Source organism: Anomaloglossus baeobatrachus, chromosome 1, assembly GCF_048569485.1.
Source record: "Anomaloglossus baeobatrachus isolate aAnoBae1 chromosome 1, aAnoBae1.hap1, whole genome shotgun sequence".
Taxonomy (NCBI): domain Eukaryota; kingdom Metazoa; phylum Chordata; class Amphibia; order Anura; family Aromobatidae; genus Anomaloglossus; species Anomaloglossus baeobatrachus.
In genome coordinates this window covers 78,566,259-78,579,863 of record NC_134353.1, presented here as the reverse complement: position 1 = coordinate 78,579,863, position 13,605 = coordinate 78,566,259, and the positions used below count along the sequence as shown (strand labels likewise).

The following is a 13,605-nucleotide window of genomic DNA, read 5'->3' as shown; positions in this document are numbered from 1 at the left end:
CAGCCGCAAGCTCTTTCCATTGAAATTGAGGCACCTTATTGGAACGTGTCCCTGGCTCACTGTCGCCTGGGTAGATGCTACTAACAGTCCCGGCATCACTTACGCAGTCCTTTTGAGTGCAATGTGGACTTCTATTTCTTCTAAGAAGGTATGAACCCAGACAGGAATCGCGAGCACTGTCTGTATGACCATGTGGTAAAATCATTGTAGAAGAAGTGGTTACCACTATCTTTCTCAGGGCTTGAGAAGCGCCTAAGATTTTTGACTCTCACAGGCCCTGACCAGCTGCTGGATTATAATTCTACTGGGGCAATGTTGCGTTGCCCACTTCCAATTGTTCCCACAACAACTGTTTGCAGCAACTACCCTACATCTTTTAAGACATTCATCCCCAATGTCACAATTGGTCTATCCCATCCCCAATAGGGTCCTTCCCTAAGACAATGCACTTCCTTCCTATACCTGTCCGCACACCTGTATATCCATGAAAACCACTCCCGCTAGAAGAATGGGTAAATGGTTTGCATCTATCAGATGAATGATTGGGTGATGTTTGGGAGCTGTTGGTGAATATACACTTCTGGAATTGTAGTCACTAAGACCCCATATCCATTAGACAGCAAATCCTTTGTCTGTTCAGTTTGGCCCAGGTAGTACTTTTGGAGATATCATCTTCGGAGCTTTCAGGCCCCCTTGATGGTTGACCATATCAGGTCAGGTAACTCCTTGATATACAGTATGCCCTTTTCCTCCACAGACCCACCATTCAATCTCGTGCCCTTCTGGTGAGTGGTTAGGCCCGACTTGATGATCTCTAGGTGGGGATAACCCATCATTGGCCGCTGTTGACACTTGTGAACTTAGCATAATTCTGGAGCAGTTGAAGTGGTCTTTACACTTGACAGCTCTTCTCAGATCTCCTGCCGCAATTCACGAGCACAGTTTGGTTCCTTACTCCCTAAGTAGGTTGTTCTGTGTCTCCAGACAATGACAGCCACAGTTTCGGTTTCCTGTTTCCGTACCTTCACTTCAGCTCAAACCTCTAGGAAACTCATAGAGTAGATGTTCCTTCAGGGCCTGTCTCAGATAGGTGTCTCTCAGGCTTGCAACCAACTGGTCCCTTAACACTTCTTCCATTGGGCTTAGCCCCTCATATTCAACTTCAGTCTTCTTGTTAATATGAGCTGTTTCTTCCTACAATGCATTCACCTATTGTGTGACTGTCTCGCCTTGCCTCTGAACCCGATGAAAGAGGCAAATGCATAAGTTACCTAAATCAGTCGTGTCACGATGCATGTCCTCTTAGATTGTTACCACTTTATCTACTGTGTTACTATCTCTTGACATGAGATCCGAGGTTCTGCTGAAGAAGCCCATGCCTGTCATTAAAAAACTCCTGTGAAAACAGCGTTTTGCTGACATTCATAGGAGATCAGGATTTTCACTATACATAGCAGTGCCCATGCACTAATATGTGAAGCACAAGCTATCAGATGATCATAGCTTCAAGTCCCCTAATGGGACTATTGCACTATTAAATACAGTAAAAATATCTGAACCCCCCCCCACAAATGTTCAAACCACCCCCCTTTTGCCCCATTAGAAAAAAATTAGTATAAATAATAACAAATACATATATTTGGTATTGCTGCATTTGTAAAAGTTTGATCTATCAAAATATAAAATAAATTATTCTGGTTGGTTAGACAACATAAAATAAATTTTAACAACAAAATTATGGGTTTTTTGACCACCTCAACATTGCAATAAAATGCAATAAGAGGCGATCAGAGCATTGTATCTACCCTAAATGGTATAATTAAAAACATCAGCTCAGGGCACAAAAAACAAGCCCCCACACAGCCCCATATCCCTAAAATGGAAAGTGTTTATGGGTCTCGGAAAGTGTACACCAGCAAAATTTTGTTTTACAAATTTCCAATTTTTTTTCACCACTTAACCCCTTTATGACATATGTTGTACATGTATGTCATATGCCGTGTCCCTGTCTTAGATGTGGGCTTGCATGCCAAGTCCGAACCTTTCCCTGAACATGACAGCTGATTTAATCAGCCATCATGTGCCTGTCAATCACTAACAGTATTATTTAAATGCACCCTGTCACCCATCTGAGAGCAGCATAATGTAGAGACAGAGATTCCAGCGATGTGTCACTTACTGTGCTGTTTGCTGTCATTTTGATAAAATCAGTGTTTTCTCTGCTGCAGATCTAGCAGTTATACAGAGCACATGAATATGTTGGACTACCTGCAGCAAGCCAATTAGTTCTGTAATGATAATCTACTGCTGATTAATCAGTGATTTTATCAAAATTACACTAAGCAGCCCAGTAAGTCACACACCGCTGGAATCAGGATTTCTTCCCCTACATCATGCTGGTCTCAGATTAGGTGGCAAAAACCTGGTGACAGATTCCCTTTAACAAGTGTTGGCAAGAGGGTGCGTCACTCCACGTGACCATTGAAGAAAGGAAGAAATTCCAGCAACTTCAGGAGAAAGTAGAATTTTCTTAAAAAACAGTTTCTTTATTGGTAATAATAATTTTTATTACCAATAAAGAAACTGTTTTTTAAGAAAATTCTACTTTCTCCTGAAGTTGCTGGAATTTCTTCCTTTCTTCATGTGTTCCCACCCAGGTCAGGGTGTTTCCGTGCACCGGAGGTAAGATTTGGGAGTGAAGAGGGGAGAGCTGAAGTTTCTTCGTTTTTGATATCCACATGACCATTGGTTCACTGATATGTTGTCATGACATGACAGCCGGGGGACTGCTGATGACCCCCGTACCTGTCATTATGATTCTCCTCTGAATGCCGACGCATGGCCTGCGTTCATAGGCAGTTGTGATTTCTGCTATACATACCATTGCTCATGCACTGCCATGTATAGCACAAGTGATCAAAGGATTACAGATTCAAGTCCCCTAAATGGACTATTAAACACAGTTAAAAGTGAAAAAAAAGTTGTAAAAAATATGTAAAAAAAATAATTAAAAAATATACATATTTGGTATTGCTGCATTTGTAAAAGTCTGAGCCATCAAAATATAAAATAAATTGATCCAATCTGTTCATGGCGTAAAGAGTTTAAAAATCAAAGCACCAGAAATAGATATTTCTGGCCACCGCAATATTGCAATTAAAAGCTACAGCTTTTCAATATTTTCGCTTGCACAGTGCTACTTTGGATGTTTAAAGTTTTGGAAATCTTTTTGTAATTAATCCGGCTTTAAACGTCTCCACAACAGTATCACTGACCTTCCTGTTGTGTTCCTTGGTCTTTATGATGCTATCTGCACTTTAAACAGAACAGTGAGACTATCACAGAGCAGGAGCATTTATACGGAGACTTGATTACACGTAGGTGGCTTATATTTATCATCATCAGTCATTTCGGACAACATTATAAAACATAAAGGAACCGTAGGTAACATATAATAGGCAACAACTCAAAAATGCTAAATACTTAAATTAAAGAGTCTTTGAATTTACCAAGTATGAAAATACCCAAGAGACAACGTGATTGAAATGTATAAACATTTTATTTTCAATAAATTCATAGGGTATAACATAGACAATAAACAAGAAAAGAACCAGAGTATGAGGAGTGACCCTGGTATACACGTGGGGATCGGCGTCCCAACACGTGTTTCGCGTGGTGTGCTTCGTCGGGGGACTCCACACGCGAAACACGTGTCGGGACGCCGGTCCCCACGTGTATACCAGGGTCAAAATTGGTGATCTGCCAGCTGGGTAAGCTACTCTGCCTTGTTAGGCTATGCATCGAGACATTGTCCTTCTCCTTGCTAGCAACTCTTTGCACTTGCATGTGGGTATTTAGTTGCTTATCTAAGCATCTGTGCAGATCCTCTGTGAGATATGATATCCTTCCCTGGGTCACGTGTGGTTTCTTCCCCTTCATCACTCCTCATACTCTGGTTCTTTTCTTGTTTATTGTCTATGTTATACCCTATGAATTTATTGAAAATAAAATGTTTATACATTTCAATCACGTTGTCTCTTGGGTATTTTCATACTTGGTAAATTCAAAGACTCTTTAATTTAAGTATTTAGGACAACATTGGATCATTCAGAGATCCTCAATCAACTTCTGGAGTGAGTTTGCTGCACTGAAAGTAAAGGGGACTAATAATATTACACGCCCCAATTTTCAGTTATTTATTTTTTTAAAAAAGTTTAAAATAAGCAATAAATTTTGTTCAACTTCACAATTGTATCCCACTTGTTGTTGATTCTTCACCATAACATTAAAATTGTTATCTTTATGTTTGAAGGCTGAAATTTGGGAAAAGGTTAAAGAATTCAAGGGGGCTGAATACTTTCGCAAGGCACTGCATAAGAGGCGATCAAAACATCACATCTACCGCAAAATGGTGTCAGTAAAAACACAAGCTCAGGGCACAAAAAATAATCCCTCACACATCCCCTGATGCTGAAAAATGAAACTGTTACAGTTCTTAAAAAATTGTGACACAAGCAAAAATATATATTTTTTTTAACAAATTTTAATTTTTTTTCACCACTTAAATAAATAAATAATTGTACGTGTTTGGTATCTACGTATTTGTACTGACCTGAAGAATCATATTGTCAGGTCAGTTTAATCATATAGTGAACATGGTAAAAAGAAAAAACAAAAAACCCCAAACAATGGTGGAATTGCTCATTCTTTGCAATTTCAAAGCACGTTTAATTTTTTTTCCTGTTTTCCAGTAAACTATGTGGTAGAATGAATGGTGGTTCCAAAGTACGACTTGTCCCACAAAAAAAACAAGCCCTCATATGGATATATTGACGGAAAAATAAAGTTATGGCTTTTGGAAGAAGGGGAGGAAAAAATGAAAAAGAAAATCAGAAAATGACCATTATGAGGAGGGGGTTAAATAAAACAAAATGTATACATGTTCACCATTTATGTAATCATGCTGACCAGGAAAAATCAGTTTAACCGTGAACATGGTAAATAACCCCCCCCCCAAAAAAAAATTTGGGAAATTGCACTATATTTGGAATTCTATTTCCTACTTTCCAGTGCATCATATGATAAAATGAATGGTTTCATTAAAAAGCACAACTTGTCCTGCAAAAAACAAACCCTCACATGATTATGTCTACAGAAATAGAAAAAAAAAGTTATGGCTCTTGGAAGAAAGGGAGGGAGAAAACCCTCTGAAAATACTCCGGTCATAAAGGGTTAAAAAGAAAATTAAATGATAGTTACACTTCAATATAGAAATTTCTATGTTTTTGGTAAATAGTATGGTTTTTGACAACCACCTACATGGGCGATAAACTGTTTTTTTCTTACACACAAAAAAACCCCCTTTGACAGTGCACAAATGTATGACAGCAATTGTAAAGTTTGCAGCGCACTTCCAACAGTAAACGGGGCTTTACACGCTACGATATCGTTAATGTTTGATCGTCGGGGTCACATTGTTAGTGACGCACATCCGACGTCATTAACAATATCGCAGCGTGTGATACTATTTTTCGGACCATAAGACGCACTTTTTTTCCCCCAAATGTTGGGGGAAAGTTGGGGGTGCGTCTTATGGTCTGACTATAGGGTTGCGGCTGGGAATGAGGGTGCTGCGGGTCATCGGGGGCACGAGCAGGCAGCAGCAGCGCCTGCCGTGACCACGTGGGCCCGCTCATTACATATGCACGCCCATCCTCCCGCCCATCTCTCAGCGCAGAAGCCGGCGCTGACAGGTGGGCGGGAGGATGAGCGGGGACGCGCGCATAGCAAAGAGCCGGCCGCATGATCACCCCTGGCAATTACAGCCTGGAGTGATCATGTGCGGCTGTATTCACTGCCCCCCGCGCGTCATTACCAGCGCGGGGTGCAGTGAATCAGTACACTCACCCGTCACCGTGTGTGGAGCTGTTCCCCTGCAGCACGCAATGTCTTCCTGTCTGTGCCGGTCAGCTGATCTGTGCTGAGCTGATCAGCTGATCTACACAGACAGGAAGACATCGCGATGCAGCAGGGGAACGGCTCTACACACACAGATCAGCGTGCCAGAGAGGAAGATGTGATCGGTGCTGCAGGGAGTGAGGAAAAGGTGAGTATAAATGTTTATTTTTTTCTCTGTACTATAGGATACAGGCCATATACCAGGATGGTATATGAGCACGATGGGGGCATATAGCAGGATGGGAGTATATGAGCAGGCAGGATGGGGGTATATGAACAGGATGGGGGTATATGAACAGGATGGGGTTATATGAACAGGATGGGGGGTATGTGAACAGGATGGGGGGTATATGAACAGGATGGGAGTATATGAGCAGGCAGGATGGGGGTATATGAACAGGATGGGGGTATATGAACAGGATGGGGGTATATGAACAGGATGGGAATATATGAACAGGATGGGGGTATATGAACAGGATGGGAGTATATGAGCAGGCAGGATGGGGGTATATGAACAGGATGGGAGTATATGAACAGGATGGATTGGGGAATATGAGCAGGATGGATGGGGGGTATACCAATAGGATGGGGGTATATCAATAGGATCGGGGTATATGAACAGGATGGGGTATATGAGCAGGATGGGAGTATATGAGCAGGATGGGGGAATATGAGCAGGATGCTGGTATAGGAGCAGGATGGGGGTTTATAGCAGGATCATATACAAGGCAGGAGGATCATTACCAGGCTGGGGTACCTTAGTAGAGAATTTGGGGACATTACCCCCATAACAGTGTCAGCAGCAGATCCTCGCCCCATAACAGTGTGTCATGACCACATTTTTTGCTTAAAGTTTTATTTTCCCATTTTCCTCCTCTAAAACCAGGGTGCGTCTTATAGTCCGGTGCGTCTTATAGTCCGAAAAATACGGTACCAGCGACCTTAGGAGACCTCAAAAATGGTGAAAATCGTTCACCATGGAGAGGTCGTCCCAAACTAAAAAATCGCTAAGGGTTGTTTAGCGTTGTGATTCATCGCTCATGCGGCAGCACACATCGCTATGTGTGACACCGCATGAGCGAGGAACGTCTCCTTACCTGCCGCCGGCCCCAATACGGAAGGAAGAGGTGGGCGGGATGTTTACATCATGCTCAGCTCCGCCCCTCCGCTTTGATTGGCTGGCAGCTGTGTGACGTTGTGGTGACGTCGCTGTGATGCCGAACGTCCCTCCCCCTTGAAGGAGGGATTGTTCGGCAGTCACAGCGACACCGCCAACCAGGTAAGTACGTGTGACGCTACCGTAGCGATAATGTTCGCTACGGCAGCGATCACAAACAATCGCATGCGCGACGGGGGCGGCCACTTACACGCTCGCTACAAATTGCTAGCGATATCGCTACCGTGTAAAGCCCCCTTAACTCGCTACCATGGCAGATATCCATTTAGGTTTCTTTCTATCTTTTCTTAAAAAATTATTTTTTTTTTATCTTATGAAAAGCACTGAGATATTCTCCATTTCCCTTTTTGTCCTTTTTTTTCGGTTATTAATTTTTTTTTTTATATATTTTATATAATCAAAATAAAAAAATAATAAAATATGCATTTTGAGATCAAGTTGTCATCTCTTTACAGTGTTTTTGTGGCAAATAACAGAATGACAAACACAATAAAAAATGTGTGAAACCAGCACAAAAATAATCCACTTTTTGAAGTCACCAAAGCAAAGGAAGGAAAGATAATATAATATTCAGCATTATGAAAATAAAGTTGGCAAGTAGAAGGGCATCTCAATAAATTAGAATATCCTCAAAAAGTTAATTTATTTCAGTAATTCAATACAAAAAGAAAACACATATATTATATAGAGTCATTACACACAGAAGGATCTATTCCTATATATTATATAGAGTCATTACACACAGAGGGTTCTATTTCTATATATTATATAGAGTCATTACACACAGAGGGATCTATTCCTATATATTATATAGAGTCATTACACACAGAGGGTTCTATTTCTATATATTATATAGAGTCATTACACACAGAGGGATCTATTTCTATATATTATATAGAGTCATTACACACAGAGAGTTCTATTTCTATATATTATGTAGAGTCATTAGACACAGAGGGTTCTATTTCTATATATTATATAGAGTTATTACACACAGAGGGATCTAATCCTATATATTATATAGAGTCATTACACACAGAGGGAACTATTCCTATATATTATATAGTCATTACACACAGAGGGATCTATTTCAATTGTTTATTTCCGTTAACGTTGATGATTATGGCTTACAGCCAATGAAAACCCAAAAGTCACTATCTCAGAAAATTAGAATAATTACCACAAAACATCTGCAAAGGCTTCCTAAGCATTTAAAATGGTCCCTTAGTTTTGTTCAGTAGGCTACACAATCATGGGAAAGACTGCTGACTTGACAGATGTCCAGAAGGCAGTCATTGACACACTCCTCAAGGAGGGTAAGCCACAAAAGGTCATTGCTAAAGAAGCTGGCTCTTCACAGAGTGCTTTATCCAAGCATATTAATGGAAAGTTGAGTGGAAGGAAGACGTGTGGTAGAAAAAGGTGCACAAGCAACTAGGATAACTGCAGCCTTGATAGGATTGTTAAGAAAAGGCCATTCAAATATTTGGGAGAAATTCACAATGAGTGGACTGCTGCTGGAGTCAGTGCTTCAAGAGCCACCACGCACAGACGTATACAGGACATTGGCTACAACTGTCGCATTCCTTGTCTCAAGCCACTCATGACAATAGACAATGTCAGAAGCGTCTTACCTGGGTCAAAGAGAAAAAGAACTGGACTGTTGCTCAGTGCTCCAAGATGTTGTTTTCAGAATGAAAGTATATTTTGCATTTCATTGGAATTGCGGTCCCAGAGTCTGGAGGAAGAGTGGAGAGGCCACAATCCAAGCTGCTGACGGGGAAAGAGACAGACGAAGAAAGAGATAGACGGAGAAAGAGACAGACGGAGAAAGAGACAGGCGGGGAAAGAGACAGACAGGGAAAGAGACAGATGAGGAAAGAGGCAGACCTGGAAAGAGACAGATCTGGAAAGAGACACCTGAAAAGAGACAGACGGGGAAAGAGACAGACGGGGAAAGAGACAGACGGGGAAAGAGACAGACCTGGAAAGAGACAGACCTGGAAAGAGACAGACGAAGCACATTACTTGGCCAATTTAGTTACCGTATTTTTCGCTTTATAAGACGCACTTTTGTTCCCCCAAATTTTGGGGGAAAGTAGGGGGTGCGTCTTATAAGCTGAATATACGGGGGGTATATATATGTATACTGCAGGGTCCAGGGGAGGTGGGGGCGCTGTGCTGGGGGCAGGTGAATGCTGCGGCGGCAGCGTTTGATCTCCTGCTCCCGCTCATATAATATGCACAGCCGCTGTCCATCTCCGGTGGTGCTGAAATCGCACGCAGTGAGGGGCTGGGGGAGCGGTGCCTATTATATGTCTCTGCGCGCCCCTGTGATGGTACATGCCCCCCCTGTGTTAGATATGGCCCCCATGCTGCTGCTCATCCTAAAATAAAAAAGCTTTACTTACCCCCTCCAGCGTTTCTCCCCATGTCCCTGCTTCCACTGTGATCAGGCAGGCAGAGATCTCAGTCTGCTGTGCCGATCACATGACCGCACTGAGAACCAGGAAGTAAGGAAGAGAAGCACGGAGGAAGACAGGAGGCAGATAAACGCTGCAGGAGGTAAGGAAAGAGTGTTTTATTTTACTATGGACAGCAGCCTGGGGGCGATATCTAACACAGGGGGACTTGTGCGATCTATAGGGGCCATGGGCAGCACTATGGGGGCGATATCTAACACAGGGGGACTTGTGCGATCTATAGGGGCCATGGGCAGCACTATGGGGGCGATATCTAACACAGGGGGACTTGTGCGATCTATATAGGGGCCATGGGCAGCACTATGGGGGCGCTATCTAACAGAGGGGAACGTGTGCAATTCATAGGGGACCATAGGCAGCACAGGGGAATGTATGCAATCCATAGGGGGCCATAGGCAGCACATGGGAACGTGTGCAATCCATAGGGGACCATAGGCAGCACAGGGGAATGTATACAATCCATAAGGGGCCATAGGCAGCACAGGGGAATGTATGCAATCCATAGGGGGCCATAGGCAGCACAGGGGAACGTGTGCAATCACAAGGGGGCTATATTCAATATAAGGGGGCCATATCCAGATTAAAGGGGCTAATTTTAGGATGGGGGGCTATGAGGGTCATATACCCTATATGATTTGTTAGAGGGACACTGGCATTATAAGATGGACCCCATTTAACATTAAAAAAAAAAATTCTCTTTTCCTTCACCAAATTTGGGTGTGCGTCTTATAATCAGGTGCGTCTTATAAAGCGAAAAATACGGTAAATCTGTGTGGAATATGTGTGGTGCTGAAATATATGTTGTGAAATGCTTCTATTAGCTTAGTTTTTGCCTTTTAATAATTACATTTCTATCTATTTGTTTTGTGGTTTTTGTGTGCAGAATACATTTTTGTTAATACATTCTATTTTGTTAACAGCAGTTATTAACCCGGTGGAAGTCGGGTAGTACAGCTAGTACTATATATGAATAGATCCCTCTGTGTGTAATAAATCTATCTAATATATACGTTTCCCTTTTATATTGAATGACTGAAATAAATTAACTTTTTGAGGATATTCTAATTTACTGATTTTTTTGAAATGCTCTTGTATGTATAAAGTGAAATATAACATTGTGATGCAGATGTAGCAGAGCTGAATGTATCACTTACCCTTTTATATTCACTGTGAGTTTAGTTAGTAAGAAATTAACTAAAGAAAGCCATTGTGGCATCACTACCATGCTTCAGTGCTCGGTATTTGTAACCAGCAGTTGGACAGTCGGACGGGTTCTACTCGTGTACCAAGTAGAATGGACGTCAATGGGGAACTCAAGCATTTTTCCGGAAGGTCTTTCGGAAACATGCTCGAGTTCCCCATTGACTTCCAGTGTACCCGGGTACTTGAGTTTCACCCGTCCAAGCATAAAGTGTTGGTGATGAGTACTGAGCCCCTCGAGCATGACAGTGCTCGCTCATCACTAATCACAATGACAAACTCAGCTCAGCTACATCTATCTAAGCCGTTGATACAAAATCTCAGTACTTACGTCGACGTCCAGATACATTGTGGTGGGCAGAGAATCTTTACACTGGCTCTGTTTTAAAAGACATTAAAAAAAGTTATAGGAAGATAGGTGTTGTAGTCCTCTCACTGCTCGCCCCAGAATTTTCCAGATACTTACAGATTTCAAAATCTTATACAATTTTTCAAAAGACTCGGTGATTTCTTGGCTCAAAGACACAACTTTTGAATAGCATGTCGAGGGGGAAGAGGAGGTGAAAAGAAAGAATATATTAAAGATTAAGAGACCCAGGAAAAGCTTCATTACTGTTTCCAATTCTTCAGCATAAGCTGCTGGTGCCTCCGACTGAGATTTGTAAATCAATGGACACAGAGCCGAGCAGTCAGCACCAATTTATATGACCAGCTGAATCCAAGGGAAAAACAACGCTTTGGGCTCCCAGCCAAGGGGAGAAGAATGCGGACATTACCAGCAATATCAGACAGCGACGATTTCATAACCCCTGCAAAAAGGAGACGAATGACGAACAGAAAATTATTTCATAGAGCAGTGCGTGTTTAAGGGATTTTCAATGCAATTTCCGTAATATGTAGGGAACAGAGATGCGCAAACCATGGAAGCTCGGGTTTTGCGGGTTCAGACGGACTTTAAATAAAGTTCTGCTCTGGACATAAACTTGACCTAAACCTCGTTGTAAGTCACTGATGGGGGTGCGCACTACATCTGATAACGCTATTGTTACCACCCGTGCCAGCCATGCACACACTGCAAGTGTGGCGCCCCTGAGGCTTCAGTCGCCACAGGTTACTGCATCTCCCTTAAGATGTAGTACTCATCCTGGGTAAGGAGAGATTAATTGCTGGTGTTTCTCACATTCACAAACAGTTAGGTTCTTTCCCACCGGGGGGATGGCCTGGCGTAGATAGGGGGTGGCCATTACGAAGCATGGGACTTACCCAGTCACTAGCACAGCCACCTGGAGGGCGGGCACCACTTGGGGAAAAAGGAAAAGAGCATCTTCACACATAGTCAGTTAGCCCCGGGCACAGCTTGGAGTGAGGAACACAGTCGGGACTTCGGTCCAGGCATATTCTCTCTACCTTCACACTTCTGGGAGCACCATAGAACCTGTGGCTTGGAGAAGGTTGCTTGGTCCGGGTTCTCTACAGCTACACCGGATTCCATGGTCTGCTGAGACATACATCGGGATTGGAGGGATTCTGACCAGAAAGGACTCACAGTGGGAACACCGGCGGTGACGTCCAATTGCTCGGGATCAACTGGGGCCCATCACAGAGGTGACTGGCATCTCCCGGATAATCCAGGACTGTGAGTAAAGAAACCTTGAACCCGCAGAGACTGTGTCCGCCTGTCCTTGCCGGCGCCCGGCGCTTCCGCGCCCGCCATCACTACCACCCTATCACCATCCCTGAGGCCCGCTCCACCTCTGGGGAGCTAAACCATTCCAGCTGCGACACCATCCGCCCCAGAGGACAGCACCTGCAGCAATGGCTAATCCCTGGCTGCACACCACAGGTGGCATCACGAGACAAACAACCATCATCATCCTCCCTTTTATTGTACGCCTCGGGGCCACGAAGCCGGGCCGGGCCACCCATGACATCCCCAGACCCGACATCACCGGCCCGGCGATGAGTAAAGTTAACCCCTTGCCCCGTGGGTGCTACACAAGTGGCTCGCACTGGGTCAAGCACCGAGTGTACCTGAGCACAGCGATGCTCACATGAGTTTTTTGTACATGTAAAGCGCCCAAACTCTGTGAACTCAAACACTAATTTTTTTGTACAGCCTGTGTTTGGTAGGAATACTGAATTTTAAAGTTTGGGTCCCCTCATCTCTAGTCTTAACTAGAGATGAGAGAACCCGAGGTTTAGTGTTGAGTACCAAACACAGACATTTACAAAAAACAGAGTTCGGTTGCTTTACGTATGCAAACCTCTCTCTCGAGCATTGCTGTGCTTGGGTACGCTTAGTGCATAGCACAGTACGAGCTGCTTGCAGTGTTTGATCGACTCACACTGGGGGAAACAACAGCGTGATCGGATGTAGTGTGCAGCAAACAAAATGGGAAAAACCCTGCCCACTCTGCCCTAGAAGTCTTCTGTTTATCGATGGCTTTCACGGTCATCTCCCTATTTTTAGACACTAGTGACAACTTTTGGATTGGAGCTTCTCATGTCCATCTGAGACTCTACATTTAAATGTTGTTTCATTTCTCGTTGCTGAAACAGTTGTCAGTTTTGCTGCTAGCGGCTTTCCAGCAGTGCAGCTCAGCTGCAGCTGATCTGTATCCACATCCCTTTGTGTTTACGTAGCAGAGTTTCCCAGCAATCTTTGCTGATTATACAAAACCATTTGTATTTTAGCCGCCTTGGTGGAAGTAGCTGCTGTGAATTCACCCTGAAGTCGCATCTTCTCTATTTTGGTTGTTATTCCCGTTTGTCTCACCTACCCTCTTG

At 43.3% G+C, this 13,605-nt stretch overlaps 1 protein-coding gene across 1 annotated transcript in view; it reads right to left on the bottom strand.

Moving 5' to 3' along the window:
• The window catches only part of CYTL1 (cytokine like 1), a 29,188-nt gene extending 17,680 nt beyond the window's left edge, over positions 1-11,508 (bottom strand). Inside the window, exons 1-2 of the mRNA XM_075346884.1 lie at positions 11,285-11,508; positions 11,150-11,197 (exon numbers count right to left, since the gene is read on the bottom strand). Coding sequence (XP_075202999.1) covers positions 11,150-11,197; positions 11,285-11,428 — 192 coding nt within the window. The 5' untranslated portion in view covers positions 11,429-11,508. The remainder of the gene's footprint in view (positions 1-11,149; positions 11,198-11,284) is intronic.
• Positions 11,509-13,605: the final 2,097 nt, after the last annotated feature.